Source organism: Phalacrocorax aristotelis, chromosome 11 (genome assembly GCF_949628215.1).
Source record: "Phalacrocorax aristotelis chromosome 11, bGulAri2.1, whole genome shotgun sequence".
NCBI lineage: Eukaryota > Metazoa > Chordata > Aves > Suliformes > Phalacrocoracidae > Phalacrocorax > Phalacrocorax aristotelis.
Window position 1 is genome coordinate 9,062,015 of NC_134286.1, and position 27,164 is coordinate 9,089,178.

General features: G+C 49.4%; 1 protein-coding gene across 4 annotated transcripts in view; it reads right to left on the reverse strand.

Moving 5' to 3' along the window:
* FHL1 (four and a half LIM domains 1) overlaps nt 1-26,782 on the reverse strand; it is a 32,406-nt gene extending 5,624 nt beyond the window's left edge. For 2 of the 4 annotated variants that reach the window (XM_075106780.1, XM_075106779.1), the window contains exon 1: nt 6,193-6,356. In XM_075106780.1, the coding sequence (XP_074962881.1) occupies nt 6,193-6,214 (22 nt within the window). In that variant the 5' untranslated portion in view covers nt 6,215-6,356. Of the gene's footprint in view, nt 1-6,192; nt 6,357-26,565 lie in introns of those variants that run through there. The other 2 variants (XM_075106777.1, XM_075106778.1) reach the window with 2 other exon arrangements.
* Between the last annotated feature and the right edge of the window lie 382 nt (nt 26,783-27,164).

Genomic DNA, 27,164 nt, shown 5'->3' on the forward strand with positions numbered 1-27,164 from the left:
TGCCCCAGCCTGCACACCCGGTCTCAGCCTCCCAGGCCACTTCGTTTCCCTGTGCCTTTCCTCCGAGGAAGCCAGCAACGATCCTGTGAGGGGGCTGCAAAAGCTCCGGCCGGGTTACACAAGCCCATGCAGTCCCAGAAACGCCGCTCCGTCTCTGGCCCTGCTGCTCACGCCCCGCAGCCCCCAGCACTGCAGAGCCCCGCTTCCCCTGCACGCAGCCTTGAACTTTCTGCACCATCAGCAACCGGACGGGCGACGCGGCAGCGGTCTGGCAATGGGGGCTGCCAGGAGGAAATGTAATTATTCTTTTCCTGATAGAGCTGCAGCGCCAGCACAGAGCAAGAATGGGAGAAGAATGCGGTCAGGCAATATAAATCGCTGCTGTTTCCTGCTGTGAGGTGGTGGAGGCCATTAGCACCTCCTTTGCGTAGCCTCACCTCCGACCACCCCACCAAGGCCCGGAGCTTAGGGGCTGCTTTGCTGCCTGCTCCTGATGGAGCTCAGCGGCACAACAGCCACTCGTTGCAGCCGCTCTGCTCCAAGCCACAGCACAGCACCTTTATAAACTGAAACAGCGCTTCGGGCTTTTGGGGTGTAGGGATGGTACGTTGTTCTGTCTCCCTGGCTGTGTCCTCACAGCAAGGGACGATCAGCATGACCCCTCTGGGCTCGCCCTCGGCTGCAGGATGCTGTGCAGTCACAACGGCTGTGTTGTTACGGCGTGAGGACCCGTTTACACAGCTTTTTCTTGGTTGCTTGCCGCAGCCCAGTAACCCTAGATTTACCATCAGCTGCATGGCCCAACCTGTCCGCATTAGAAATCCCCATGCTGGCATGGGAGCCATTATTTCAGAGCTCTTCTTCTGCCTCATATCTGGGCTCAGGAAGCTGCTGAACAGGCAGTGGAAGACGCTGGGGCAGGAGATGGGAGTCACACTGTTACTTTGCAGATTTTAAAATCCAAGAGTCATCTCGCTGTCTCCTCTTTGTCACACTTCCAGTAACGTTGGGCCAGAACAAGCTGGAGCATGTCTCTTTCAGAAGGCAGGACAGATAGTCCTGGAGAGGAGCATCACACAGGGAGACTGCAGCAGAGGTGGGGACCAGGTTCACACCCTTCCCCTTCCCCTAAAACAGAAGCAGGGTGGAGGCCGAGCTGGCAGGATTCACACTCTATGGGGACTGAGATCTGGAAATGCCGCCTTGCCAAGGTCAGGACACGGCCATGTCCTGCTGACAACTATGCCAAGGGTTGTGTTTGTACCGGTTCAAGTAAATAAAACAAATAAACAGTTGGGAAACGTGGAAACTATGTGAGCCATGGCCAGCTCTGCAAAGCTTTATCAGGCAAGTGAGTTTAATTTAGAAGAAATGCAACTACATAGAGTCCAGGGCAAATGGTATCGAAACATTCCTGATCTCAGGTTTAGGGTTGCTTTCAACTAGAACACATAATCGTGAACATATGGCTCAGGGAGTAACATAATCCTGTGTTCCCATGTAACAAATCACATGCTAATGTGAGACATGCATTTATCGCAGCAGCTCTGGAGCTCCACAGACAATTAACACTGGGCCTGGCAGCCCCAGGAGCTGGGCTGTACATGTGGACATACCAGCTTCTGCCTGCCTTGTGCCATCTCATGGACCAAAAAGCCCCTTTCATACATAGGCTGGAGCATGAATTTGCTTCCAGCTTTTCCCAGAGCTTTCTGCCCTCAGCAGTGCCATTCCTGATTGAGACCCGGGAAAGGCATCTCTATCCCCTTGCCCGCAATGAAGATGCACTGACCACATTGTCCCAGCAAAGGTGCTGGCTGTTCGTGGTCTCTGCTCACCCGTGCCATGCTGAGAGCCCTCATCAGACCATCTCCTACAACCCTCCCACAGGAGCGGCGCACCCAGGGGCTGGTGCACAAAAGCCCCAAAAGCAGGCGGTAGTGGTTGTGCTGGCACCACCAGATCATTTTCCCAGAGTGGAGCAAATGTCATAGAGACGTAAGAGCTCTGCTTCCCTCTGGAAAAAGCATTTAGTATCCTACTGCTGCTCCCCTAAGCTGTCCTGTCCCCTCTCACTGAAGGTAGACAGAACGGATATTTGTTGTGGTCTGAAAAAAATTAAATACATCTTATACAGCCTGGTTGGCAGCTGATCATGATTTTGGAGATGTTTATCTCCTTAATAACCTGTTCACCCTGCAGCTGCACCACAGCCCCACAGCTTAACTTTCCAGAGCTTCCAGGTATATTAACCCTGGCCTGTCTTTGCTGTCTGGGGAAATAGGCAAGCCATGAAACTAAAGACACACTGGAACCATGCATTCTTCTCACTCTTCCTTGGGGCTTTTATTTAGTGCACGCTGTGCAGCAGCTGTTGAGCACACAGTAAGGATTCATACCAGTGGCATATCCACACTGCAGCAATGCAAAACCTGGTGCTCAGGGTAAGCCCTCATCAAACTAACCACTAAAACCGTTAAGTGCTGTACCTCTGTGCTTCATTTCACAGTGGTGTGCTTAGAACAAGAGCGGTATCCACAGGTGTTTCAGGTTGGAAGTCATCTGAACACGGTTTCTTTGGCTGTATGTTTGCAACAGACTGCAGCATCTCTGAGCTGACAGCCTGGTCAAGCATCTCCTGTTTAACTTCGGGAGAATCACATGCCCCGAGGACATGCACAGATCCAAACCCCATTTCAGCTTGACTCTGGGGCCACAGAAAGGGATTTAGAAAACTGAGGAAATGTATGGACAGACTGGAACTATTCTCCGGCCCAGGCTGACGTCCACGCACAGAAGATGTTCTGCTGGAGAGAAGCAGGTGAGAAGAGGGAGCACAGGCTGCTGGGGAGAGGGGTACCTGCAGTACATGCCCATCCTTAAACAGCCTGAAGGACCCTCAATAAAAATAAGAGCTCAAGAAAACTCCAGCAATACTTCCAGAAACTATCTCCCCTTTAAGCAAGGCATCCCTCTCCCACCAACCCTGGCAGGGTGCTGTCTAAATGTAGCTCCCTGATGGATTTGGCTACAGCTCGAGGGTGGCTGGCCAGACCGGTGGCCTTCTCAAGTATCAGGGTGTTTGGCACGAAGACCCACTGGAATTCAACCCCAACATTTACCTGACCACAGAGGTGCCAGTTAGCCACTTGTCCCCAAAGAGCATCTGCTGCTTTTCAAAAGCAGCCCCTCAGCCCTTGGACAACCGTGCCTTCCATCTTTCAAATAAAGATCTCAAATGTTTGGGCTCCACCAGCTCCCACACAGCTCAAGTCATGCTGATGCCATGTTGTGGAGCAGTCACAGGGCTGCCCCAGCTAGTGCTCACAATCAGGGCTGTGGCTGCACCCTGCAGCATGGCAAGCTTTAGGATGGAAGGAGGGTACAGACCTCAGAAGTGCCACGCCACAAAAGCTATTGCATTAACAAAACCCCATGCCTCTCCTGCTGGTTCCTGTCTCACATGGCCCCTGGGCTGGTTCCTCCCAGTTTGGGCAACCACAACTGCAGCATCACAGTGGTTTTGCACAATGAATGAAACCGAAGCACTCTGCAAAGGGAGCTGAGGCACAGCTGATAAGCAAAGCACTTAGCACAGGATGTGTGCTAATGTCTCTAGGGAATATGTTTAAATGTGATAAACCACCAAGGAAGAACTCAAACTGTGGTCTCTAAAAACAGCAAGGGAAACTGTATTTAAACCTTACAGATTGGGCTACCACTTAGGAAAGATGATGAAGCTGAAGGTGTTAACCCTCTGCCTGACACACAGCTGCATAAACTATGGCAATATGGAAGGAAAAGAGCAATTGCTTTTTGTCTTTCCATCAGGTTTATTTTCCTCAGCAGACTGAGTACACACAGCCCCCGCACAGCCAGGCATTGGCTACACCTGCCTATTTCAGCTCAGCCCCTGGCATCCCCTGGTCTGTCACCTGAGTTACTATTATCAGCATTTCTCTATGCAACGTCGCGTGGTTTGCTATAAATACCAGGGAATACCCTTAAAAGAAGGGTCCCATTAATCCAAAATGCGAAGCGACGCACAGGACTGCACCTCAAGGTCACTGGCACGCTGCCCTGGACAACAAGGGAAGAAAGAAATCACTTAGAGGTCATTTTTGCTGGGAGAGCTGGCAGTAACAAGTTAGAGAGCTGGGCTCTCCCATTGCCAGGCTGGGGCACGTGCGAGTCTCATACTCTATAATTCAAAAATTAGTCTGTTGATAAAATGGAAGCGTCTTTATTTAGAACAAGAACGGCTCCAAGTTCCTCAGGCAGTTGCCAAAAACATTCCCTACGGTCCTATTGCCACCATGCCTGAGCACATCCCAATCGTTACTAAATCTTCACAGTTCCCCGGGGAAGCAGGGACATGCTATTAAAAAACACACTGCTCCAGCCCTGCAAACACTTCCCCCAGGGCTTGCTTTTGCAGTTAATACAGAGCTCAGCTAAGGCTCATAAGGCTCCCAGTGTGCAAAGCACCACTGCCTAGAGTAAGCCTGAGCACTTAGGCAGAGTTTAAGCTGTGAAGTTCAAACCTTTCAAAACCAACCAAATCAGCTAAAGCAAAACAGTCCTGTTCAGCAGCTGACTCACTCTGTGGCTGCCTTAAGCTTTGACCTTTGAGAGTCCTCAATTGTGTTCCCCCCTATGCATGGATCTGCCCCCACCTCAGTAGCTGGATGCCCTTCGCATGCCTGGGTGCCCCCAAAAACCAAACGTGAGGCTTTCCCCTGCTGCGCAGGATTCACCTCCCCAGGGCAGGCACTACAGTACCCGCTGCAGCTGTCTTGGAGAGCAGGGCTCCCCGTGGGGTGCAGGAACGGATGCTGTGCTATAACTTGTTGGTGGCAGCACTCCAACCACAGCATCTGCTCAGAAGACACTTCAGTATTTTATATTACAGCACAACATCAAATCCGTGGGTCCTCGCCCCAGAGAACACCTTCCTGAGGAAGATGAGAAAGAAAAGAAAGATATAGCTGGGAGTATAATGAGAAGATGTCACAGCATCAGTCTTACGGGCTGAAGTTAAAAAATGGCATCTTGAATTTTAATTGAATGGGTTGCTCTTTTTAAACACCTTTGAGATGTTTAAAAATTATACCACAGAAGTCAGATTTTACTCAGAAAGCTACCCTGCATAATGTATATCTGCATCACACAAGCAAATCCAAAGTAGTTACATGCCATGCATGAAGCCTCATGCTCATGCCTTGCCCTGGGAGGCTGAGCATGAAGTTGAAGAGTATGCTGTGACTTTCCTCCCCAGTTCCAAAGAGGTTCTATGTTCCCAACAGAGTCTCACAGCACCACTGTCCCCAGGCTCAGTTTGATGCCCAGCCCACAAGAGCTGCGCCCCAAACTTGACACCTCTCCCCAGGTATGCCCACCCCTTGGGCTATGTCTCACCAAGAGATGCAGTGGTCCTGCCACTGTACATTGTCATTTAGGGCTGTAAACACATGCTGGACACACACAAACATGGTTAGCTTCTAAGAATCAGATAAGCTTTTAAAAATCCTGAAGAGCTTTCAGTTGTCAGTAATTGGAGGGCTAGAGAAGATTAGTTATGGATGGGAAGCCACAACACATCGGCTTGCCACGGGGGACATGCAAAACACACTCAAGATTCCTGTCAGTGTTAATGGGAAGGAAACGTTAATGTTTTCCTATTACTGGCGAGGGTCAGCCTGTTTGATGTACAAGACAAACACCAAGAAGAGGGGATAGCCACAAACCCCCCACCAGAGAAGAGCAAACCATCTGGGTTTACAGGCTGGGCTCCTGCATGCTTGCCTCTGCTCCGGGTTCCCCCTGCTCACTGCAATAACTGCCACAGCAAGCTTCCTGCAAGGAGGAGCATCATCCCCCACTTTCACCTACTCTTCCTCAAATAACAGGTGAGCCCCAGCCTCCCAACAGCAGCAGATACAAAAACTCTTACCATTCAATGCATTTTACAAAATAGACGAGGCCACCACCACGCTCCCAGCACCAATCCCCCACACTGGTTATAAGCCCATTTGCCCTCATTAGCTGCAGGTGCAGATTGCCAAGGCTTAAGATCCCATTCAAAAGCACCCTGCTGGTGCAAGAGCCCGTTAGCAAAACCTTGCTCCCCATTTACCAGGCATTGCACACACAGGGCTTCTCCGACAACACCCGGCAGCACATCCACTTTACCTGTGTGCCTGTGGAAAGCCATGACTAGCAGCCCAAAGTCACCGGCAGCCCCTTAGGTAACAGAGTTCACAGTCTCTTGGCCGATTAGGAGCTGCCCCGTTTGATAACATACATTTAAACGGAGGCTATTAATATGGACAGGACTCCTACCAGATGTCCACTCCCCTCCCCAGAGATCACAACCTTAATCCCCCTTGAAAATTCTTACCATTTTAGGTGATCCAAGGGAGAAGAATAGGATCCAGAGACCTCTAGGTCTCTGTAGGCAACATGTAAATACCTGCCTGGCTACTCAGCACCCAAATTAGTCCCAAAGGCAGAGTGTGCCTCAGGAACTTGACCCCATGCTAGTACTATTTGGCCTTGGCTTTAGAGCTAGATTGTGTCTCATAACAGTCCTGAGCTAAATTATAGACCCAACATTAATTCTGCGCTGCGGTTGCTGAAGGGAAGAGATGGATCACAAGCCCATGAGGGCCAGAGGGACTGTGGTTCCAGGAACCAGCAAGGGACTGGTCCCTGGCTGTAGGGCCCAGAAACAACATGGGTTGTACCCCTGGGGACCCAGCTGAGAGCCCACAGAACTACCAGAGGATACGTTCATGGGTAGGTTAGGCTTGCTTTCAACATGAGGGTCATGCTGAAGCCTTACTGCCAGTCAAGCTACCATACCTGGTCCTCCTCCAGGTCCTAAGGAAGCTGAAAGCATTAACAATCTAAGGTGAGCAAGTCTGTGAAAAGCAGTGCTTAGAAAGCAGGGTTTCATAATTACAGGGCTTCCCTAGCATCTTACATTATGGCTGCACTCATTCCCCAGCACGTGGCTTATAGAAAGCACTGGTTGGTGTCTCTGTTCTCTTTGCTCATGTCCATGAAGCTCCCTGGAGGACTCCAGCCCCACGGCTCCAACCAACCTATTTCCACCCAATTCACGACAGGGAGCAGAGGGAGCTCTGGTTGAGGGCTTGCTCCCACGGGGTCACGCAGGCTGCAGCAGCTCCATGGCCACACGTTCACTCCATGTTATGCAATTGGTGGCAGCGCACACTCAGGGCCGGAGGCCAGGGACGCCCAGCTGCTAATCCTGCCTTGACACTGACTCACTGCATGGCTGTGGGAAAGTCAGCTAACCTCCCTGACAGCCGCTGGGAAGAGCCAATGTTTATCATTCCTTCCACAAAGCCCATCGTGGTGGTGTCTGGCCTCTGAACAGCCATCAGCATCTTCAGCCCAAGTGGCCCTGCTACAGCCAGGAACTGGGAACATCTTTTCTTCCCCCTTGCGGAGGTCCCAAGAGCTCCTTGACCACACGTACATGGTAGAGTGTACATATCCTCCAGCCCCAGGCTCAGTGACTCCCTGGGCCTTCACACCCATCTTAGGGCTCCTAGGGAGCACACGTGCAAGGTCAGCATCTCACCAGCATCCTGACATCTCTGAGTTTCCAGTGTGGCCTGGAAAAGGCCACACTTGACAGCATGCTGTCCCAAAAGAGCACAGCATGGATCCACTTGCATAACAGATTGAGGCTGGGAAACATGCTAAAATACTAGCACACTGAAACACTTTGGCTAGGAAAAACCTAATGTTACTCTGCCCCAGCTCATCTATAAACTCAAGCAAATTGTTTGCATAATTCAGATGGTAACAGGAACCCTAACAACTGGTATTTTCCTGTGCTAATCTTGCTGCACGCAGTGTAATATTTACAGACATGAGTTCATTTTTGGCAATGCACGTAGAGTTTGCACCATTAACCATTCTCATTCCTTCCTACTTCCCTACACAAAGCATTGGCACCCTCCCGCTTGGCAGTCATTTCCTACTTCCCCCAGAATACCCTCGTATTTCAATTAGAAACGGTATCCTTTGCTCCCCATCCTAAAAGGCAGAATAGCATTGCAGTGCAATGTCAGCAGCTGCCACATCCCACCCCAGAGGCGGCTGCAATTCAGCAGTGGTTTGACAGCATCACGGAGGCATGTGGAGAGTGGGGATGGACACTTGGCCATCAAAATGTTTCACACGCACAAATGCGTGTGTGTTTGCAGCATGACAACAGGCATGGGCTGTAGGAAGTGGGAAGGAGGAAGCCTGGCCAAAAAACAGGAGGAAGACCCAGCTTTGCTGATGCTTATGAAGCTTCACCATGAAACTCCCTGGAGAAGCATTTCATGGTACATCTCACTCTGCAAAACCTCTGGTGATTCCCCGGAGCAGTCTGTAATAAAAAGGCCGTTTTGTTTGTAGCCTCCTGGGCTACCACAGCAGGGACAGACTGGGGAACAGCCATGGTTGAGAGGACAGGACTGCTCTTGGTTTCTTGGCTGGCTTTAGCCATATGACCTTGGACAATCCCCTTCTCCTCCCCAAGCCCCTCTTTGTCTGCACAAGCCCAGGTGATTAAACACACCAGTGGTGCAAGGTATAGCACAAGTGCTGAGGAGCGACATCGTTGCCCTGTGAAACATGGCAGGGAGCAGAAACCTCCAGGAAAAAGAGGGTGCTCCACAAAGCCACCATGCACCCCCAGGCCCCAGAGGAAAGAGTGCTACAGATGTGTTGGTGAGCGCACAAGCTGTGCGTGCAGACTTGGGTTTTCATGTTTTTAACATTAAACCTGTCTTGTAGGTTTTCAGGACTCCAGGGGGCTGGTCTAGACACATTGATCCCACCACACAGGTCTGACTGCAAAGTGGCATGGCTGGAGCATAGTGTCATCCACTCGGATAGACAAATGATTCACATTGTGGTTTCCAGGAGTATTTTCTTGCCCTAACAATCCTGCCAGAAAAGGTCTAGGCGTCTCAGTTTGCTCACACATCCTGCTGTCACTCAACGGGCAGAAAGTCCTAAATAGAGCCGGTATAACCCAAGCATTGATGAACTATTAGTCACCATCATCAAAGAAAGAAGCAGGCAGCAGTAAATACGAGCAAGAGGGGAGCACCTGTCCACCTTTTAGGGTAACGCTGTACCTTCTGCTTCCATACACACTGCTTAGCAATGCGCAGTAAAGCTGCATAGGAAAGCACAGTAGCCATTCACCATGCTCCCCATAAAATGAGAGTCCCATATCACCCCCTACCCTTCCTGTCATGCAGGCAGGCACTGGACTCACTCCGCACTCTCACTCCAGCTCAAGCTGCTGCTGCGATAGCACAGGACCAGCACAATCCCATCAGCCAGGGCTGCACCAGGCAGCATGGGGGTTTGCACTCCACATCCAGGTTTGCTCCCACCCACCATTTGCACACACACTTCCTTCCTTTCAAGTAACAGCACAGCAGATTCAGGATATTTTTTATTTTAAACCTGTCTTCGGTTGCATGCAACATGCATTCCCCCACAGCAGAGAGCACTCCTCCTGCCCAACCTATTGCAGACCCCAGTTAAGTTCCCCTTGGCTCTACTGAGGCAGAAACAAAACAAAGTAATTATTTTGAAACTTATATTAAGACAGAGTTTGCAAGAAGCCAGCCAATAAAGGAGTTGGGCTTAAGAGGAGAGAGGACACAAGAAAGAGCCCGCCTTTGCACTTGCTTCTGGTCTATCGGTGGGATGGAGGAGGCAGCAGCCTCACTGCTACCGAAACGCTGGGCAGGTTTGGGGCCCGGGACCGACACCTGGGGCTGATCCAGCTCTCCAAGCATTCAGTATCCCATGTTTTTCCTGCTTGCAGCACTGGCTCCACGCTGGTGAAAGGCACTGCAGAGCAGTGTTTGCAGACCATCCCGGAGAAGGCTGCCAAGGGACGGCCCCTGCTACCCCCCCCAGTCAGGGACCCTGCACGTAACCCACAACCCATCAACCAAAATGGGGAGTTTCCACCTAGTCTTTTCAAAGAGCGGAAAAGAGCCAGTTCAGTTCAAAAGCTAACAGTCTCTTTTTAAAGTATCACACAAATGCTTCAGAAGACGCAGAACCTGACTCGTTTTCCCCATTCTGCACGCAAGGATGTGCCTCCGCACCCCTGAAGCATCCTGCAGGCACTTACATGGGCACAGGACAGAGACACCATGGTTCACACAGGATGCACGCGCATCCAGAGCAAAGCCAGCAAGGGCATCGCGGCAGTGCCAGAGGGGATGAACGCGTCAGCAAGGACACTCTGCGGTGCCAGACGGGATGAACGAAAGGCAGCCAGCTCAGAGGGGGTGGCGGAGAAGGAAATGGGCAGCACATGGTGAAGGCGCACGAAGTGTTTTCCTTTCTTCCATGCTGAAGTCCTGCCCACAGCTGGGTCGGATCTGTGTGCTGAGCCTTTCAGTGCCAAGGGAAGCTTTTAGGATCAGCTGTGGAAGTAGGGATAGAGCAATTGGGAATAGATTCGTAAGGAGGTGGGCACAGGCTTGGTAACCCCTCCTGAACTCAGATATAGTATGAGTAGGAACAAAAGGGGGAAAAGAAGGAAGGATAAGAAGAGAGAAAAAAAATAAGGATGAGGGTGTAGTAACAGACAGGAAAGAATGGTCAAGAGATAATGGAGCTGGAAATAAAGGCATCTGAAAAATAGCAAAACTGGGAAGAGATATAACCCAGGTTTTTCCCATCTGCCTCCATCCACAGGCTGGACTGTTTCCAGGACTATTCCTATGGCAGCTCCAAATTTACTTCCCTGCTGCCATCTGCTCTGCGGCTCCCCTCCACACACACTCCCGACTAGCACTTCTTCCTGTCACCTGTTGCTGACATGAGAGTCCTCCGGCTGCTGCTGAAAGCCAAGTGACACCAGGGCTTAGGGGGGGAACGTCTGTGCATAAATCAAGAACTGCTTTGTAGACCCAAAGCTTTGTTCAGCTCCTGTCCCCTCTCAGGGGTCTGTCAGGGTTGGAGAACAGACGCCACAGGTGGAGCACAGGCACCATACAGACCCATGGCGGCAGCCCCAGGGACATACAGCCTCCAGAGGACTGAGGTGAGAAGAGGCTGCAGCATTATTAGGTGCTGCACAGGAATGGCTTTGAATCAGCTGCACCAAGAAGGTCCAGTTCGTTGCATCCCTGCTCCCTCTTCCCTGTGACTCTTTTTTATATTACAGAGAACATGCCATATCTTCCAGCAGCAAGGATGCTGAGTGCCTGCTGTGGTCCCTACAATTAGATTTAGACATTCACTACAAGCTCAAAAGAGTACAGACAGTCCCAAAAGGCTGCAGATTTATTTTATTTTTTAATCTCTTGGAAAGACAAATGTATGTGTCTTAAATGCACTAGGTTAAACATGAGCCACATTTCTCTCTCCAGCCCTGTCTCTCACGTCCTTCTGCCTTGACTCAGTCTGCAGAAGGGAGCAGTGAACGTGCAGGCAGCAGGCTGCGAGGCTCAGCAGGCTGCCTGCAACCCCCTTGCATGAACTGCAAAGTGGGAATAACAGGTCTAAATGTGCCTGGATATCAGCCAACCCTAAGGAGACACAAAGGCTTCCTTTGCTACTCCTGGGAGAAAGATCCACATATACTGCCAAGATTGGTCTGATTCAGATGCCTTGTAACAGCATCAAGCCCATAACCAGGCTAAAAAGCCTCAAACACATCATTCGCCTCTTCCTTCCCAGCAGCCTTGCAGCTGCAACATGCACAGACCCGGCCAGCAGTGCCAACAGTGCTGCACAGTTTGAGCAAAGCAGCCGAGGGAGCAGGAATAAGGCCTGCATCATTTACCAGGGAAGATGAGCCAGCAGGCATGGGGGAAGCAGCCTGTGTGTCCAGTCACATGGGAGTAGTGGGAAGGTCTTCAGGTTAGCATCTCATCCACACTGGCCAGACCCCTGCGTTCAGAGCTCCCATGAAATGCTCTGGGGTTTCTGTTCACTGCAACGCCCAGAGCTTTGGCTGCAGTGCTCCAGCTATGCAGCACTGTGCCCTCAGCAGTGGCAAGGGTACGATGCCTCTCGGTTACCAACAGCGCTTCTGCCAGGACTGGAGTGGTCCTCAGAGGAGCCCTCCCTGCGGCCAAGCAAGCTGCACTGCAACTCAGTTATTGCCCAAGTTATTACCCCAAAGTTCCATGGTTAGGACAGCAGAGCTCCATAGGGCAATCTTGGCCGACTGCAGGGGTCTGTCTTTGCTCAAGTTTAGATGCTGCCACGTGGAGAAGGAATGACTCTTGGAGTCAAACATGAGGCAAAGGTTTGCCCGCCATGGCTTTCCCTCCATTGCTTAGCCCTGGCTTAGATCTGAGAAAAGTAGCTTAAGCCCCTGTCAAATAAATACTGCACTGATCCCAGCCGGGCAGCATGGCAGGAAAGATGAGGTCTGATGAGCAACTCACAGCAATATAATCTTACCATACCTGTACAGTAAGTGCTCATGTAGGGGCTTCACCAAGCTGTTAGTGAGCCACCACTGAAATAATATTTCACAACCTCCATTACACTCTCTGCTCTCCTAATTGCTTTCAATTACTTCTCATAAGTACTGTGGCAGGCTGAGCGATGCTCTCCCTCAGTGAAGTTAAACAGCTCACTGTAGAGAGCACAGAAGGAAGTTCAACTATTAGTTTGCATCACTGCTTGAAAGCTGGGTCATCCACCTTTCCTGGAAATCTATCCGCTACGAGTCAGAAATTAGCAGCTACAACACACATGCTCTCCAGCATCTCCCACATGGGTTTCCAGCAGCCCTGCCATCCTCCTGTGTTCATTCCACAAGGCCTGGCAGCAAGAAGGACTTTCAAGGTGGGCACTGCAGGCTATGCCTGAGCTTTTCCTCCAAAGGCTGGGAACATTTTCAGTGTGATGTTTTCTAGCAAAACACCATGTTCCCGGAAAGCTGCTGGGCAGCCGGTTCTGCAGACATCCTCCCTCTGCCCCCAGAGCACAGTGGCCCAAGCCAAAACACCACACAAGGAGTCTTGGTGTTTCCCCTTAAAGAGCTTTATTTTCAGGGGAGGAGAAGAAAGGGCTGTTTGTGGACTGACAGCAATTCTGGCAAAGCACCCTCCAGAAATTCAGCACATGGGAGACGCTGAGGATAGAGAACTTCAACTCAGGTGGTCAGAGATGGGTAAAGCAAAGGCTTCTCAGAAAAGGGCTGGGCAGAAGCACACTGCCCGGCTAAGGGTGAAGACAGGCCACCGCTTCAATGAGAAGGACATGCCCTTCCGAGCATTGGCGTGCTGGTTGGGAAGACTCCCTGGCATCCAGCACACCATCAAAGCACCGCCTGAACTTGGCACAGGCCCCAGGGCCGTGCCCTGAGCACCAGCTTAGAGCTGACAGGAGCCAGCCCTGGCATATGGGTTTAGCAGGACAACCAGCCCATTACCCTGGGCACGGGAGAGTCGCCTCGAGCAAGATTAGCATTTGGCTATCTACACCTTCAGTTGCTAGACAGCACTGGTGGCTGAACAGACCAAATCACCATTTTAAAAATAACCCTTCCCAAAGCCCCACAGTGCATAACCCTGTGTCCGTCTCAGCTCCAAGAGCCGAAGGATATCAGCTTGCAGGGCTGATGGGTATTTTTGGGCACTCTGACTAATTGTCAGGACATATGCGAGGCATTCTTTACAAGGAAAAACAAAGCTGCAAAGTCTCCTCCAGTGAGGCCTATGGGGTGGGATTAGTCACAAAAGTTATTCTCAGAAATCTCTGCTTTGGGAGGGTTTAATTTCATTTCCAACTCCAGATAAGCGTGTTTTAAAAATGGAGGAAGGGGTCAACTTCCTCTCACCCTGATACTTACAATGAAGGCTCAGACAGACTGAGCCACATCGCACCAACAGCAACAAGGGCAGAAGTGAAAACCCTTCACCTTGGAGTGGCTTCAAATTCACAACTGCTTGTTTGACACCACATCACACGGGGACTCGCTGTCCGTGCCAGGAGATGTGCTCCAGGACAAGCCATGAAGACAACACCCACTGGAGGGGGGTGAGGAGGCCCACAAGCACCCGCTCACTTCTAAGACAGAGCCGTGGTGTAGCCTTCCCAGATCCCTTGCTCTGGTCCTGCGCTATGACACGCTTCCTCTGCTGAAACAGATGCCATTTAACTTTCCCCTTTGCCCAGGCTGAGTTTGCGGCCAGAGTTAACTTCAGCCACCATTCACATTAATATTTTGCAAATCAGCCCATCAAGTCTCTCGTTAAAGCCCTGCTCATTTAACAACGACACATCACCCTGCTCAGCCAGGCTCTTTGCCTCTCCCATTTTGCAGGGAAGTTGGAGCCCTTGCCAGACTAGGAGACCGCTCGCACTGATCCTACTGAACTTGCCTTGACTGCTCTTTCCCCAACTGACCTGCAAGAGACTAAGGACTCAGGCAAAACCAGAAGTCAGCCAGACTTCCAGAAGAGCCTGGAGCCCTGATAAAGGCCAGTCGTTTTGCCAGCCATGTCCCTCTTCCTCCCTCCATGCTCAGGAGCAAGGGACTCCCAGCTCAGCAATTCCAGAGAAAACATGAAGTCCTCCTCAGAGGCCCTGTGCCCTGAGAGGAACGGAGATCAGCTGATTCTTGCAAGTTCATTTACCACAAAAAAAAAGAATTTATTTTAAAAACAACCTGCTTTGGTTTTTTTTTTTTCCCCGCAGTTCCTTGCTGCTTCTCCTCCCGAGAGCATCTTTCACCAATCTGAGCATCTCAACAGCACTTCACTCGTGCCCATTTAAGCCAGCGCTCATCCAGCTCAGTTTCTCTTTACTTACAAAGACAGCAAATAAAGCACCCGCGCGCCACATCTCCACAAGACCCTGGGACGCACAAGCCCAGAGCAGCCCACGTTTCCCCACCACTGTGCAAGGCCTGGGCGCACTCTGCCTTTCAGTCCAGAGGCTGTTTTGGTGCTTTGAGCCCCGCTGCTGACTCACCCCGTGCTGCCAGCCCACGCACTTGTGCTTCCCCCTTTCTCTGGCGTATACCAAACCTTGTTCTTTTCATTCAGCAGAAACACTGCATCAAAAGCATACACATCTCAAGGTGATGAGAGCTCTCTGAAGTCTCCACCAGTGCTTTCTGCATATTTTTCCCCCCGAGCTGCACAGCAGTTTCCACTGAGGGTAAGTGTTGTCAGTTCAATTTCTAATAACGGCATTAAAATGTATGAGCCATTTCTCTGGAGTCAGGGATAATATTTTCAAAGTGCCTGTGTGATACAGGAATGTAAATCTCATTTTTCATAAAGTGATAAGGATCCCAGGTCTCCCTGGAAATCATGTCAGATCAGAGCTGGGCAAGGTCTACACTAAAAAGCATTCACCAAGGGGTCGGTTAAAGAAAAAAAAAGGAACAAATATCTTTAAATCTTTCATCAGAGTTAAGATTCAATTTCAGCCAAAACCAGAGAGACCCAACCCAGAACGGCTCTCGGCCCATGGGCAGGAGCCCAGCCCTGGATTGCTGCATCCCAGCTGAGTGTCCTCGTCTGCAGGATGAAGGCTGTTTCAGAGGTGGTGGGCAGGGGAATTCTCCTCCCCACAACACCCTCCCACTCTAGTTTTTCGGTAACTGAGCAAAATTTCAGTTGCTTTTGCGTCTTTGGAAATATTAAAATCGGTAGGCAAGAGACAATACTTGCAATAGTTGGCAAGAGACAGTTCAGCCCAAAGCAGTATGGACAGGCAAGGTTATTTGAACTGCTAAATTTAATTTGCCTCCCGTTTGCTAAAACAAGAAATACTTTTACCCCCCACCTCCACAGGGATGGGCCAGGGTGTTCGGAGCCAAGAGGAGGTCCCCTCCCCTCTCCCATGCTCCCACTCGAGGTCTCACAGCAGCACTGCACATTACAGCATTTCTATCAGTGCTCACTCCTGAAGCAATGGGCAAAGCCTATGGGCTGTTACATTTATTAAACACAAGTCTTGGAATAAGAAAAATAAGATACTTAGAAGAGTGCTTGATTTTAAACCTAGAAATAAACTAACTGGAGTTCGTACAACCACTTATGTGTTTGATTAAGCCATCCTCTGCTCTGTGGCTGGATCCAGGCCCAAAAGATGATTTTGTTTTCTTTTTCAAGTAGCAGCGAGACAATAAATTCAGGGGCAATGAGTAACACAGTCTGCAAAGAGAAACAGGCCTTCTCAATACAATTGCTGCTAGCTGTCAAACTACCGTCCAAATCAAACTATTAGAGGGTCGGCTCCATGTGACAAAAAAGCAACACTAATTGCACGCAAGTGCCAGAGAAAACTGTCAAAAAGCTAAAGCAGATGTGAAACAGTGGCTCGCTTTCTTTTAAAACCAGCTTGTGCAGCCACATTGCATGAGAGCCCACAAGAACCCATGTCCCGCTGGGAATGCTGCAGGACAATGGGGAAAGGGTGAGGCTTCCAAATCACTGATTCCTGTAATAGCAAGGACTCTACTGTCCCTTTGATAAAGTTACACCTCTTGAGCCAAATTGTCTTCTCAGCTGTGCTAGAGCAAGTGCAGGAGTAAGCTTTGCCTGCTTTATGCCAGCGTTGAGCAAGGTTAGACTTGGTCCAGGCCAAGTCCAGGATCTAGAAAGTACAGTAGTGTTTTTAGTTGCCCAGAGACAGCCAAAAAGCAAACACGCCTTGATACCAAGTAGGCGAAACACTGGGGTGGGGACACTCTGCTGGGGGAGGACGTGAGGAAGAGAGACATTGCAGGCCTGCACGGATGCCTGTCCCACCCCCAAACATTCATGCCCACTGCTTGGCCCCATAATAAAGAGGCAACATAAAGGAATACCAAGCGCCACATACAAACAATTCATGCACACATTAGATGTGCTGTGCCTCATCTCCAAAGAGGTGCTGAAAGCAAAAGATAAAACACCACAGAGCAGTGGTTTTAGCTACCTGACAGCTCAGTTATGGGCAATATGGGGGACACAGTGGAAGGAGCTGCACTACACAGCACAGTCATGCAGACTCAAAACTAGCCATTGGGATGGCCCAGGCACACCGAGAGCATTGCCGACTTTCTGCCAGCTATAAAAGGCAGATACATGGGGTGAACTCCTGCCTCTCTCACACAAATCTCAGTTATAGCTCCTCACATTAAAATCACCTTCTTTCAGTTGCTGACCTAATCCAAGTACTAGGGTTTCATGAAGTCCTTCCCTAGAGCTGATGGCTGAATGCGACAGAGCTGCCCGTGATGCTGGGGGACTTGATTGTGTCATCAAAGCATTTCCCACATGGCTGCAGAAAGGAGCTGGAAGAAATCCACCCACAGGCCTGGAAGGGGCTTGCAAGAACACAGATCTTGTGAAATTATAATAAAAGACTTCCAAAGTACAAAAACACCCCTGCTGAAACCAATGCCCTTTTTATAGATGCAACCTTCATCCCTTGCTCCAGAAAGCTATAAAGCTAATCCAAAAAACCATTGTATTTTTGCATCATGTGAGTGGGTTCATGGACGTTTAAGGGGCTCAGGTTTTGTCTGCATTTGTGCTGTTGATAATTCTTATTTTTTCAGTCACTGGTCATGGTAAGTGGTTTATGCATTGCTTATCAAGACAGCTGCCAGGTGATATTCTGATGTATTTCTACACCACTTCATGTGTTTGATAACTCAGCAATGGGGAGCAAAACCAAGAAAAGGGAGCAGCAGAGACCACTGCCATACCTTTGTCAGCCTCCCCCCCGCAGCATCCTAGTGCAGAGGGACAGGCAGTACTTCTTCCTACAGACAGGCTTTTTTAGTTAAAAATTGTATTTCTTCAGAAAATGTGAATTCGTTGAATGCAAGTACATCTGGAAACATCTCTGCCTTAGCAGAAAAAGGTGCAGGATGCTATTGGAGCCCTGCCAAAGAGTCCAAGCGCAGCACAGCCTCCTTTTGGCACAGCAGCAGGCCTGCAAGAGCCCGCTCCAAGCCCAACCTTCATCACACAGGTCTCAGCTCTGGCAGGAGCCAACCGCAGTGGCTGTCCAAGCGCAGGTCCTCCTGACACCTAGTGTTGCCTGCAGGCTTATTCCTGGGAGCAACTGCAAGGATGGACAGGCACAGAAAGCTGCCAAACCCTGCCACTAGCATCAGCCCTTCAAAAGTCAAGTCCTGATTTACTTAAAGTGGGGATGCTTCAGGGTGAAATAATGGCAGAGTCCAAATTTTCAAGCTCCTGCCCCAGGTATGTTGCAGAAGAGGGTGAGGTTTTTCCAAGTCCTTGCTCCAGCCCCTGGAGCTGTGGCAGGGGAGAGGCTTTGCCCATCAGATACACCTATCTACCTAGCTGTTTAAAACTAACCCTTTTCTACAAGTCAAGAATCTAAGTTTTCCTGACAATCCTTGTACAGGGAGAGGTTTCCAAGATAGGGGAGACGGCGGAGGAAGCCGCCTCTGCAGCACCTTACCCACCCCGCAGAGCTCTCCACACTCTCGCCACACTTCCAGGAATTGTAAAAGCCGAGGCTCAGCAACCAGCCTCACGCACGATCCCCTGCATGATCTCGTTTACAAGGCAAAAGCTCTCTGGCAAAACAGCTCGCACAGCGTCCAAATGTCGGTGGAGCAGACAGCGTTACTGGTGCTGGCTCCCTTTCCATCCGGCTGCTCCAGCTCAGGCACTGGCGCTGCTCAGAGGATGAGCTCATTGCTATTTCAGGTCGAATTTGCACTTGGCAATCTCCCTGGTAACCAAAACAAATTACTCATTGGTTTATAACAGATTTATTGGTTGTTTGTTTCAGTGTCTAGTGAAATACACAGAGAGCTTCACCACATTACAGCATCAACACAGCCTGGGGTATAGGAGTGCGGGGTGGGGGGGCGGGGGACACGACACGGACACACGGTATTTACAGCCATTGCTATGGAGATGAGCTGCGTTAGCACTGGAGGTGAGAAGGAAAGCTGACTTCAGGCCTGACCCCAGTGACACAAAACTGAGAAAAGGAGGTGTGAGGCATGGCCTTCGCGCCCACACACCGCAGGTGACCCTGCATGGTAGCCCTCTGCCACCCCAGACACCAGGCAGGTGTTATAGCCTCCTCCAGCACATCACAGCAACCAGGCAGACACTGTCTGTAATCCTCTCCGGCCAGAGATCAAAAAATCTCTCCCTGAAACAGGTATCAGGAGGGTCTGACACGGGCATATCCACTAACACCAGCCATCATCAGCTTCATTTCACGTGTCAGGACTATGAGGACACAGGACAGTTTTAGGACTTGCTGCCTGTTTATGCTCTTGGGCAGGAATTTCCTCCCGTTCATCATCACATGCATCAGCACAAAGGGCACCAAGAAGCCCAGGAAGCAGGACTAACCCCAGGGTATTTGCCTGCTCTGATCTGCAGCCTGCAGAGTACTTGAAAGAGATCAGTGGTGTCTGTTTTTACTAATGTGTTTTTGCAAAAAAAGAAAAACTCCAACCTGACCAGCTCAATCCAGCAAGATGAAACATTGGTCAAGACAGGTAATCCATGGATAAGCCCCCAGTCCAGCCTCCTGAAATGAAAGCAGGCAGGCTGTGTCCCTACCCACTGCAAGAAACCCATCCCACCACAGAGACAGATCCAGAGTCAAAGTTTCCACCTTCAGCTAAAAATCGTTATGGTGATAATGGTGTAAGAGAGAAGGGAAGATTATGGCAAGAGGTGGATGACATGCTCATGCATCCAACAAAGCAAATCTGGACAGAACTAAACAGATTTGCATCCCCACTGAGTGTCTTTGTGCCGCTGCGGGGTGAACGTGGGCTGCTCTCCCATCCTGCTCCGATGCCATCACCTGGGCCTTTTCCAGAGGCAGCACTGAAATACGTTATACATCAAGTGGCATTTACCTGGCAGGCTGTCCCAGAGGAGAAGCATGACTGGCTTTCAGTCGGCAGAGCAAGGGTAGATAGGAAACAGTATTTGCATGTGTTGAGTGAAATATATAGCTCTGTGTATTTTTAAAGTGAGATGAGACCAGGGAGAGAGAGATTCTTGCACCCTGGACTGCTCATTACTGCCTCTCCTACGGTACTGTCAGAAGCAAGACCACATCAAGACAATGCTTAGAGATCACCAGGGAATTTTTAAGTGGAAGCAAATCAGTAGGAATTACTCAGACTTCCGAATGAGGACCACACAGCCCTGTGCTTCTGGAGGTGCTGTCTGTGTTTGCATTCCCTCGAACCACCGACTGCTTTGCGGTTAATGCTGTACTAAAGAGCGGGACACAGTGCCAGGCCCCCAGGATGCTTTCAGGATCCTAACACTGCCTCCACGGGCTGTTCAACTGGACAGACGTCAGCCAGAACAACTCATCCAGCCCATCCACTGGATTAGGTAAGTCATGCTAGAAAAATCTCTGTAGTACCCAGCAGCAGCATGAGAGCACACAGCTGTCCCAGGGCAGCATGTCTTCTGGGATGCAGGCAATCCTGGGGATGACACATCTACAGGGTATTTTAACGACCTCTTTGCTATGTCAGTTCAGTGAGAAGAGGGGCAAACCAAGAGGCACAGAATGAAGTGAAAAAGGCTTGAGAGTTCAAAAAATGAGATTAGAAGAGAGAAGCTGGAAAGGCAGGCAGGCAGTGACTAATTCCAAACCTTTGCTCCAATGTTTATTATAGAAAAGAGCAGATAAGAAAGGCGGCTGATGGTAACAACTGCCAGGGGCAGCCGGTCCCAAGTTAAACAAATAGCAAATGCCTTGCAAGTAGCCTGCCAAGTCAGTATGGTTCCCACAATTTGGGGCATTTCTTTAAAAGAAAGTACATTATTTTCTCCCACCCCAGCATCCTATCAGCAGTGGGGGAGCTATATTTAGGGTGGTTTCATAGTTACCCTTACGGGGATCTTTGGTCAGAAACCACGGGATGCACATAAAAACTGAATATTCCCAAATGAAGGCATTGGGGAAGAGCCGGGAGCCAATTCCCTGCAGAAAAGCCACCACTGTGGGCTGGACCAGCCATGGGTTTAGAGTGATGAACCACTTGTATTTTTCCTAGCAAAGGAAGAAAGGCATGTCCAGCACACAGGTTCATAAGACAGAGTTTTGGAGGATTGAGTGGATTTTTGCTGTCTCTGGCTAAGCAAAAGAGGGGAGAAGTATTCTTGCTCTGCCCGAACCTCTAGGTCCTCTGCCGCTTAGACACTGGTGTAACACAAGAACCCTCACATACTGGGGCAGCTGCTTCAGCATTAAAGCTAGCTTGAAGCAAAATAGGTGGATTATAGATCTCCGTACCAACCGTGCCTCCCAACAGGAGTCCCTCGGCATATCTAGCATATGCAATTGCTTGCTAACAGTGGTCTCTCAAACCCATCATTTCAGTAGGCAGACACCACTGGAGCCAGGCATCATTTGATGTGAAGCTCCCCCTATCTCATAGCATCATGAAGCATGAAGGTCTCTGATGTCTTGAAGACAAGTGGAAGGATTTTCCATGAGAGAAAGCTTTTTTTGCTTTTTTTAAACTATTAAACTTTTTTTTTAAACTATTTCTTCCTCCCCATCTGCATGACAGTAGGAACATCAGAACAGATTCATTTCACTGTAGTTTTGCATTTCAACAAGTAAACTGGCTCTGAAACATTTTGGTCCAAACTATTAAACTCAAGCTATACCTGTCAGGCAGTGTCCTGTGAGGCAGATTTTAGTCTCCTCTTTTCTACTCTGCTCCAGCTTCACCTTTCCAGGGGTGAAAAGATTAGAAACAAGGAAGTCAAACAGCCGCCCTGTGGTCCTTATTCCCAGCAGGAATAGTTTTTTCCTGTTCTTCATCAGAGGTCTGGGTGGCAACTGATGTTCTGCATTTGATCCCAGCAGACCACAAACACAGCCACGTCGCACCACTTTTAATCCCTCACAGTTAACGGCTGTTGACTGCCTACTTAATTGCGGAGCAGGAGGGAGAGAGAGATGTATCCCAAATTACATCGATCACTAGGGTCAACTCAAGGAACAAAAAAAAAAAAATCAGGTACATCTGTGGAATGAATGGGTCTTCTGAAAACATCAATCTGAAGTCAAGAGGTTTTGAATTTCCTATTTACAAAAGGAATGCAATTCTGTAACAGCATCCAAACCAAAACTGTAACTCTGCCTTAAAGTTTCCAGTCAGGCACACAGCAAAATACCAGCCCTTCCACCCTGGGCTGCAGCTCTGTCACTGTTGGGAACCCTGCCCTGGCTCTCCAACCTTTTCCAAGGCACTTTTTAATTGGCCCTTTTGTGAAAGAGCATTTCCTCAGGACCTGTCTATCCCATGCCAGCGTGGCTATATTATAATCCTTGCCCTGCTTTCAAATAGTTCCAAACCCCTATATGCCATAGGACACAAACCCTATTTGCTATCTCTTCAGAGGGAGATGAAAAAGCTGGAGAAGCACAAGAGCATCCATCCTTCTGTCCGTCCCTTCCCTAGACAGCACCACGCTGTCTTGCTGTGACAATAGGAGTTTGCTCTGGCGACATTCTTGGCAGCTTGCACGCCTACATCACCCTGAAAGTATCAAGGGCCAAATCCTGCTTCAGTACACGCTGCAGGGATGTGCAGTGAGGGTGAACACTGCCCCACCAAGAAGGCTTCTGTGGCTTTCCACATACTATCTTGGAGCAGAGCAAAGCCTTTGCAGGAAATACTTCAGGCAGCAAAAGGAGATTTTTGGCTATGGGCCTGGGGAGGGTGAGCATGTGGTACACACAGCACCTGCATCCCCTGGGACTGATGGTAACAGCCTGGGAGAGGGCTCCATTTTCCTACCACCTTTCCCCTCTTTGTTACCTGCCTGTTTTGCGGGACTCAGCAGCACCCACCAGGGGATCCCTCCCAGCACATAGCCCTCATTTTAGCCCAACTTTGTGACTGCCTTAGACACTGCAGGACTACTTCCCTGCACCAAGCAACTCATAATCCTTCTGTAAGGGTCTTTATTCCACCAACTTATACATCATTTCAGAGCCAAAGTTTCCACAGTATTTGCTGAGTCGGCAGGCTCCCTTTGGACACAGGTGGATGGTTGGCAGGGAGAAATGCTCATCGCAGACCAGCCTTGGCCTCTCAGCTCCAATTCATTCCCACTGTGGTGACATCCCCAGAGCTGGCTCTGGGCTGCCTATCTACAACAATCCCCAGCTGAAGCACATCACAGAGTCAAAATATGCTGGGCTACATCCTGTCTCTGAACCCGGGGAAGCCCCAGTGCCTTTGCTCCTACACCCGGCCAAGTGGCTACAAGCAGGGTTTTTACTGGACCCAGGGATAAAAGAACTGAAGCCAGAATATATGGCACAGTCATTCTAAACCAGGCTGCAGAAGTAGAAGCATGCGTTTATCTAAATAACATTTAATCCTTTAGAGTCCTAGTGTCTCAAAAGCCATCTGCTTAAAACTCCTCTCCAAATCAGGGTATCTAAATGAAACATGAGGTTTCTTTCTTCCTCCCACACTCCTTCTGCCAAAATAAGGCATGAAACGACTGATCTCAGACATTTCTGCTTTGTTACTCTCCCTGTCTGCATCTTCCGTAATAAAGAAAAAGAAGTGATCCCAATGAATCAAGCTGAAGTATTTTGACTTACAATGCATTTTTTATTATAAAAACCACAAGTCAGGTCTGGGAAGGTTTATTGTATAGACATTTCCATTACCTTTTAAAGCAAAAGTGATTCCACATAGCTAAAGCTACAGAATCACATCTGAAATCTCAGCTTTGCTACCTTGGCTTTGCAGAGCACAGCATGACAACAGCTGAGGACCACAAGTGTGAGAGGCTGCATGGCTCAGCCCTCCGCACATCTGGTGACACCTGCATCTCAGTGTGACCCCAGAGGGGCCAGCCAGAACCTGCCTATTGCTCTCCAGCAGGCTAATCTGATTTAGGAGCATACCCAAAGCCTGAGCAAACTCTGCACGCTGCTGGTGGAGGTTTACCTTGCTGCATTTAGTGCCACTGGGACTTCAGGTCTAAGCAGCACCACAAAAAGGGAAAGTGCTAAATGGATCATCTCATCAGCAAAGATCAAAGGAATTTTCCAAGGTTTCTTAAGAAATTGACATTTAAATCCCCTCAGTGCATCCCCTGGAGCGGGAATAAACTTAAAAGGACATCATTCACGCAGGCTGCTGCTGAAGGGACAATATTATTCCTGGCTCACGTCATTAGTTTTCTCCACTGAAGCATTGGAAGTTTCAGCCACATCCCAGCTCCCACCCAGTGTTAGGAGCTGTATGCACCGACAGCAAGTACGTGTTTCTGAGATGGAGGTGGGAAGGGGATGACAGCTGCAGTACCCGAACCGCACCAAAGGAGCACAAGTTTCCACCAGCATGCACAAAGCACAGAAAGGGCCATGGGATATCCCATAACACAGAACTACCCTCTCTTCACATCAGTATTACACAAAAGGAAGTAAATTGCTTCTTGGGGGCAAGGAAGGCAGTTACTTAAAGCTTTCATTATATCCTAGTGCAGTAGGTGTGGACTCTAAGTCATATTCATGGGATATAGGACTAGATCAGAGGTAAAGGGCATCCTACAGCACCATTCCCCTATTCATGGATGTGAACAGAGATCTGACAGGGCTCCCACCAGCTGCTTCATACCATACGTCTGGATTTTCCATTCATGGTACAGTTTGATAGAAAGGCTGCTTCTGAAATAGAGGCTAGCCAAGACAGTCTGGAGGGTGTTTATTTTCAGGTGTTTGAGTACCCTAAATGTTGTCTCCTCTTGAACAGCTGCCATTATTTACATCCATGCAGAGAATTATACCAGCATACATGGAGGCAAGCTATCATTCACAACAAGGAATAACTTCTCCTGTTAGAAACACTTCAAGAGCCCAATCCTACAGACTTCTGCCAGCCAGAACTCCCCAAGAGCAGTGCAAGTCAGAAAGCAGCTGTAAAACCCCAGCCCTGAATTGGTTCTTCAGAGCCACAGTCCAAACTCTGAGCAATTAACTTCCTTTTGCACAGAGCTCTTGGGTTTTGGGTGTGTGTTTGGTTGTTGGGCGGTGTTGGGGGGGTGGGGGGCACATGCATTGGGTTTTTTAGGTTGGTTGGTTCGGTTTTTTGCATTTGTGGTGTTAGCTCTGAAACACCAAACTCTCATTTTTGTAGCGGGTATTAGTCAAGAATGAATTTTTATATGCTGAACTCTTTAAGGAGAAATTAAGAACTGGTTTGTATTCAAGTATGCTGTTCTTGGGGGGAAGAAAAAAACAGAAAAAGAGGAGGGTGTTGTCACTGAAGTGAAGTATGTGGATGCTTTTATCATTAAAAAAGAAAGTTTAAATTTTAAAGCCATATTTGGTTGCTTGATCAACTCTTTGCTTCGTACATCATGGCTTAAGAATTTAATCAGTTTCCTTTCAGAAGTTTTTTATTGTTGTTTTTAAAGAAAACACCACTCTTCCTCTCAAAACAAAATAAAAGACTAATTAGTAGGTCGATTGTTTTAACCACTTTCCTCCCTTTCACGTGCTAGATTTCAGTGATTTAAAAAGCAGCCACATCCATTCCTAAACCAAAGGCTAGCTCCTGCTTACACAATACAGACGGGACCAGGGTCACTTATCTTTTGCCTAATTGCTAAAGAAAAGATTAGTGACAGAAACACCCACCCTGCAAACACATGGGCAAACAGTTTCACTCATGCAAGTGATTCCACAAATCTAGATAGACACAGGGGTGCAGTATTTGTATAAAGAGAAAGGTGTTTGCGTTCACATGGGGACAGCTGCAAGCGTGGCTAGTCAGAAACTCTGCAGCTGCCTGGTATTCCACAATACAGAAAGAAAGAGGAAGGTGTGATAATTATTAGGTAAAAGCTTGCAATTCCACGTTCCCCAATTCTGTTACTGCCAGCCTGCTCTCACGATTCAGAGGGTATCAGTCCTCACTTTCTGAGAGCACCACATCACCTGAGAGCCCACGGAACAGCCACTGCTTCAGCTAGTTCCTCCCCAGCTGTCATTAAAAGCTTTAAACGGGCACATCTGATCACCTGCCTAGGAAAACACACAGCTGACAGCTCTTACACAGCTCTGTACCATTGCAAACCCTCCCTAAACACCCACCAGCTGGGAAGCTAGGGAAAAAGTTATATTTATATCCCAGTGGCTGCCTGTACTTTCAAAGCCACCACCTTCCAGGAGGGAATACAGGTATCAGAAGAAGAAGATCCAAGAGAAATCAGAAGCAAGAATTTAGATAAATTCCACCCCAAAACACCCCATGAAGCAGAGGCAGTTTCTGAGGTTAACTCAGCAAGCCATTAAGAATCTGCTTGCTAGAAAGAGTGTTTTAGAAGTACATTATACACCCACAGACTTCCCATTTCCCCCAGCCCTGCTGTCACAAACCCTTCCCCAGCAGAGCAGTCACAAGGCAGAGAAAAGACCCAGCGCAAGCTCTGAAACCCAAAGATATGTGGAGCATGGGATGCTGAAACGCTCCCTGCCCAGCAAGATGATGCCTGAGACGGAGAGACAGAGGCATGTGCTTACTGGCTGCCGGAGAGCCTGGGAGCTGCTGCGAGACGGCTGCTGCCCGGAGGAGGGAAGGGATAGACTGAACTCTGCGTGCGGCTCTGCACGGCACCTCGGCAGTGGGATGGACGTGGGAGCGCTTCGGTCCGGGGCCGAGCCTTGCAGAGGCAGCGCGGCTGGGCTGGGGTGTCCAGCTGACAGGACAGCGGCTGCTTTGCCACTTATAGCAGGGAGGCGGTTGCAAAAAATAAAAAAATAAAAAGTTAGTCCAGCCAATAGCACCGTTCCTGCCTGGGGAGCCGCTGGAGGGGGGAACAGCCTTCTCCTCCCAGGGTCTGTGCATGGTCCAAGGGGGGAAAACCCAACCAGCGATGGCACTTTGCCAGCACAGCCGTTCCCCTGCTTGCCCACAACAGCAAGGTGCTGTTACTGGGACCCACAGGACTCACTGGGCTGAGCAAAGCCCTGCTACCCACAGAGTGCTAGGGGTCATGCTCCCAGGTTGTTTCACACAAGGAAAACGCGGCACAAATAACTTTGTGGGCAGATTTGTCACCAACTTCCCATCTTGTCCAAGGTACCCTCTCTCAAAGCTAAAGGTTTCCTGGCAGCTCAGT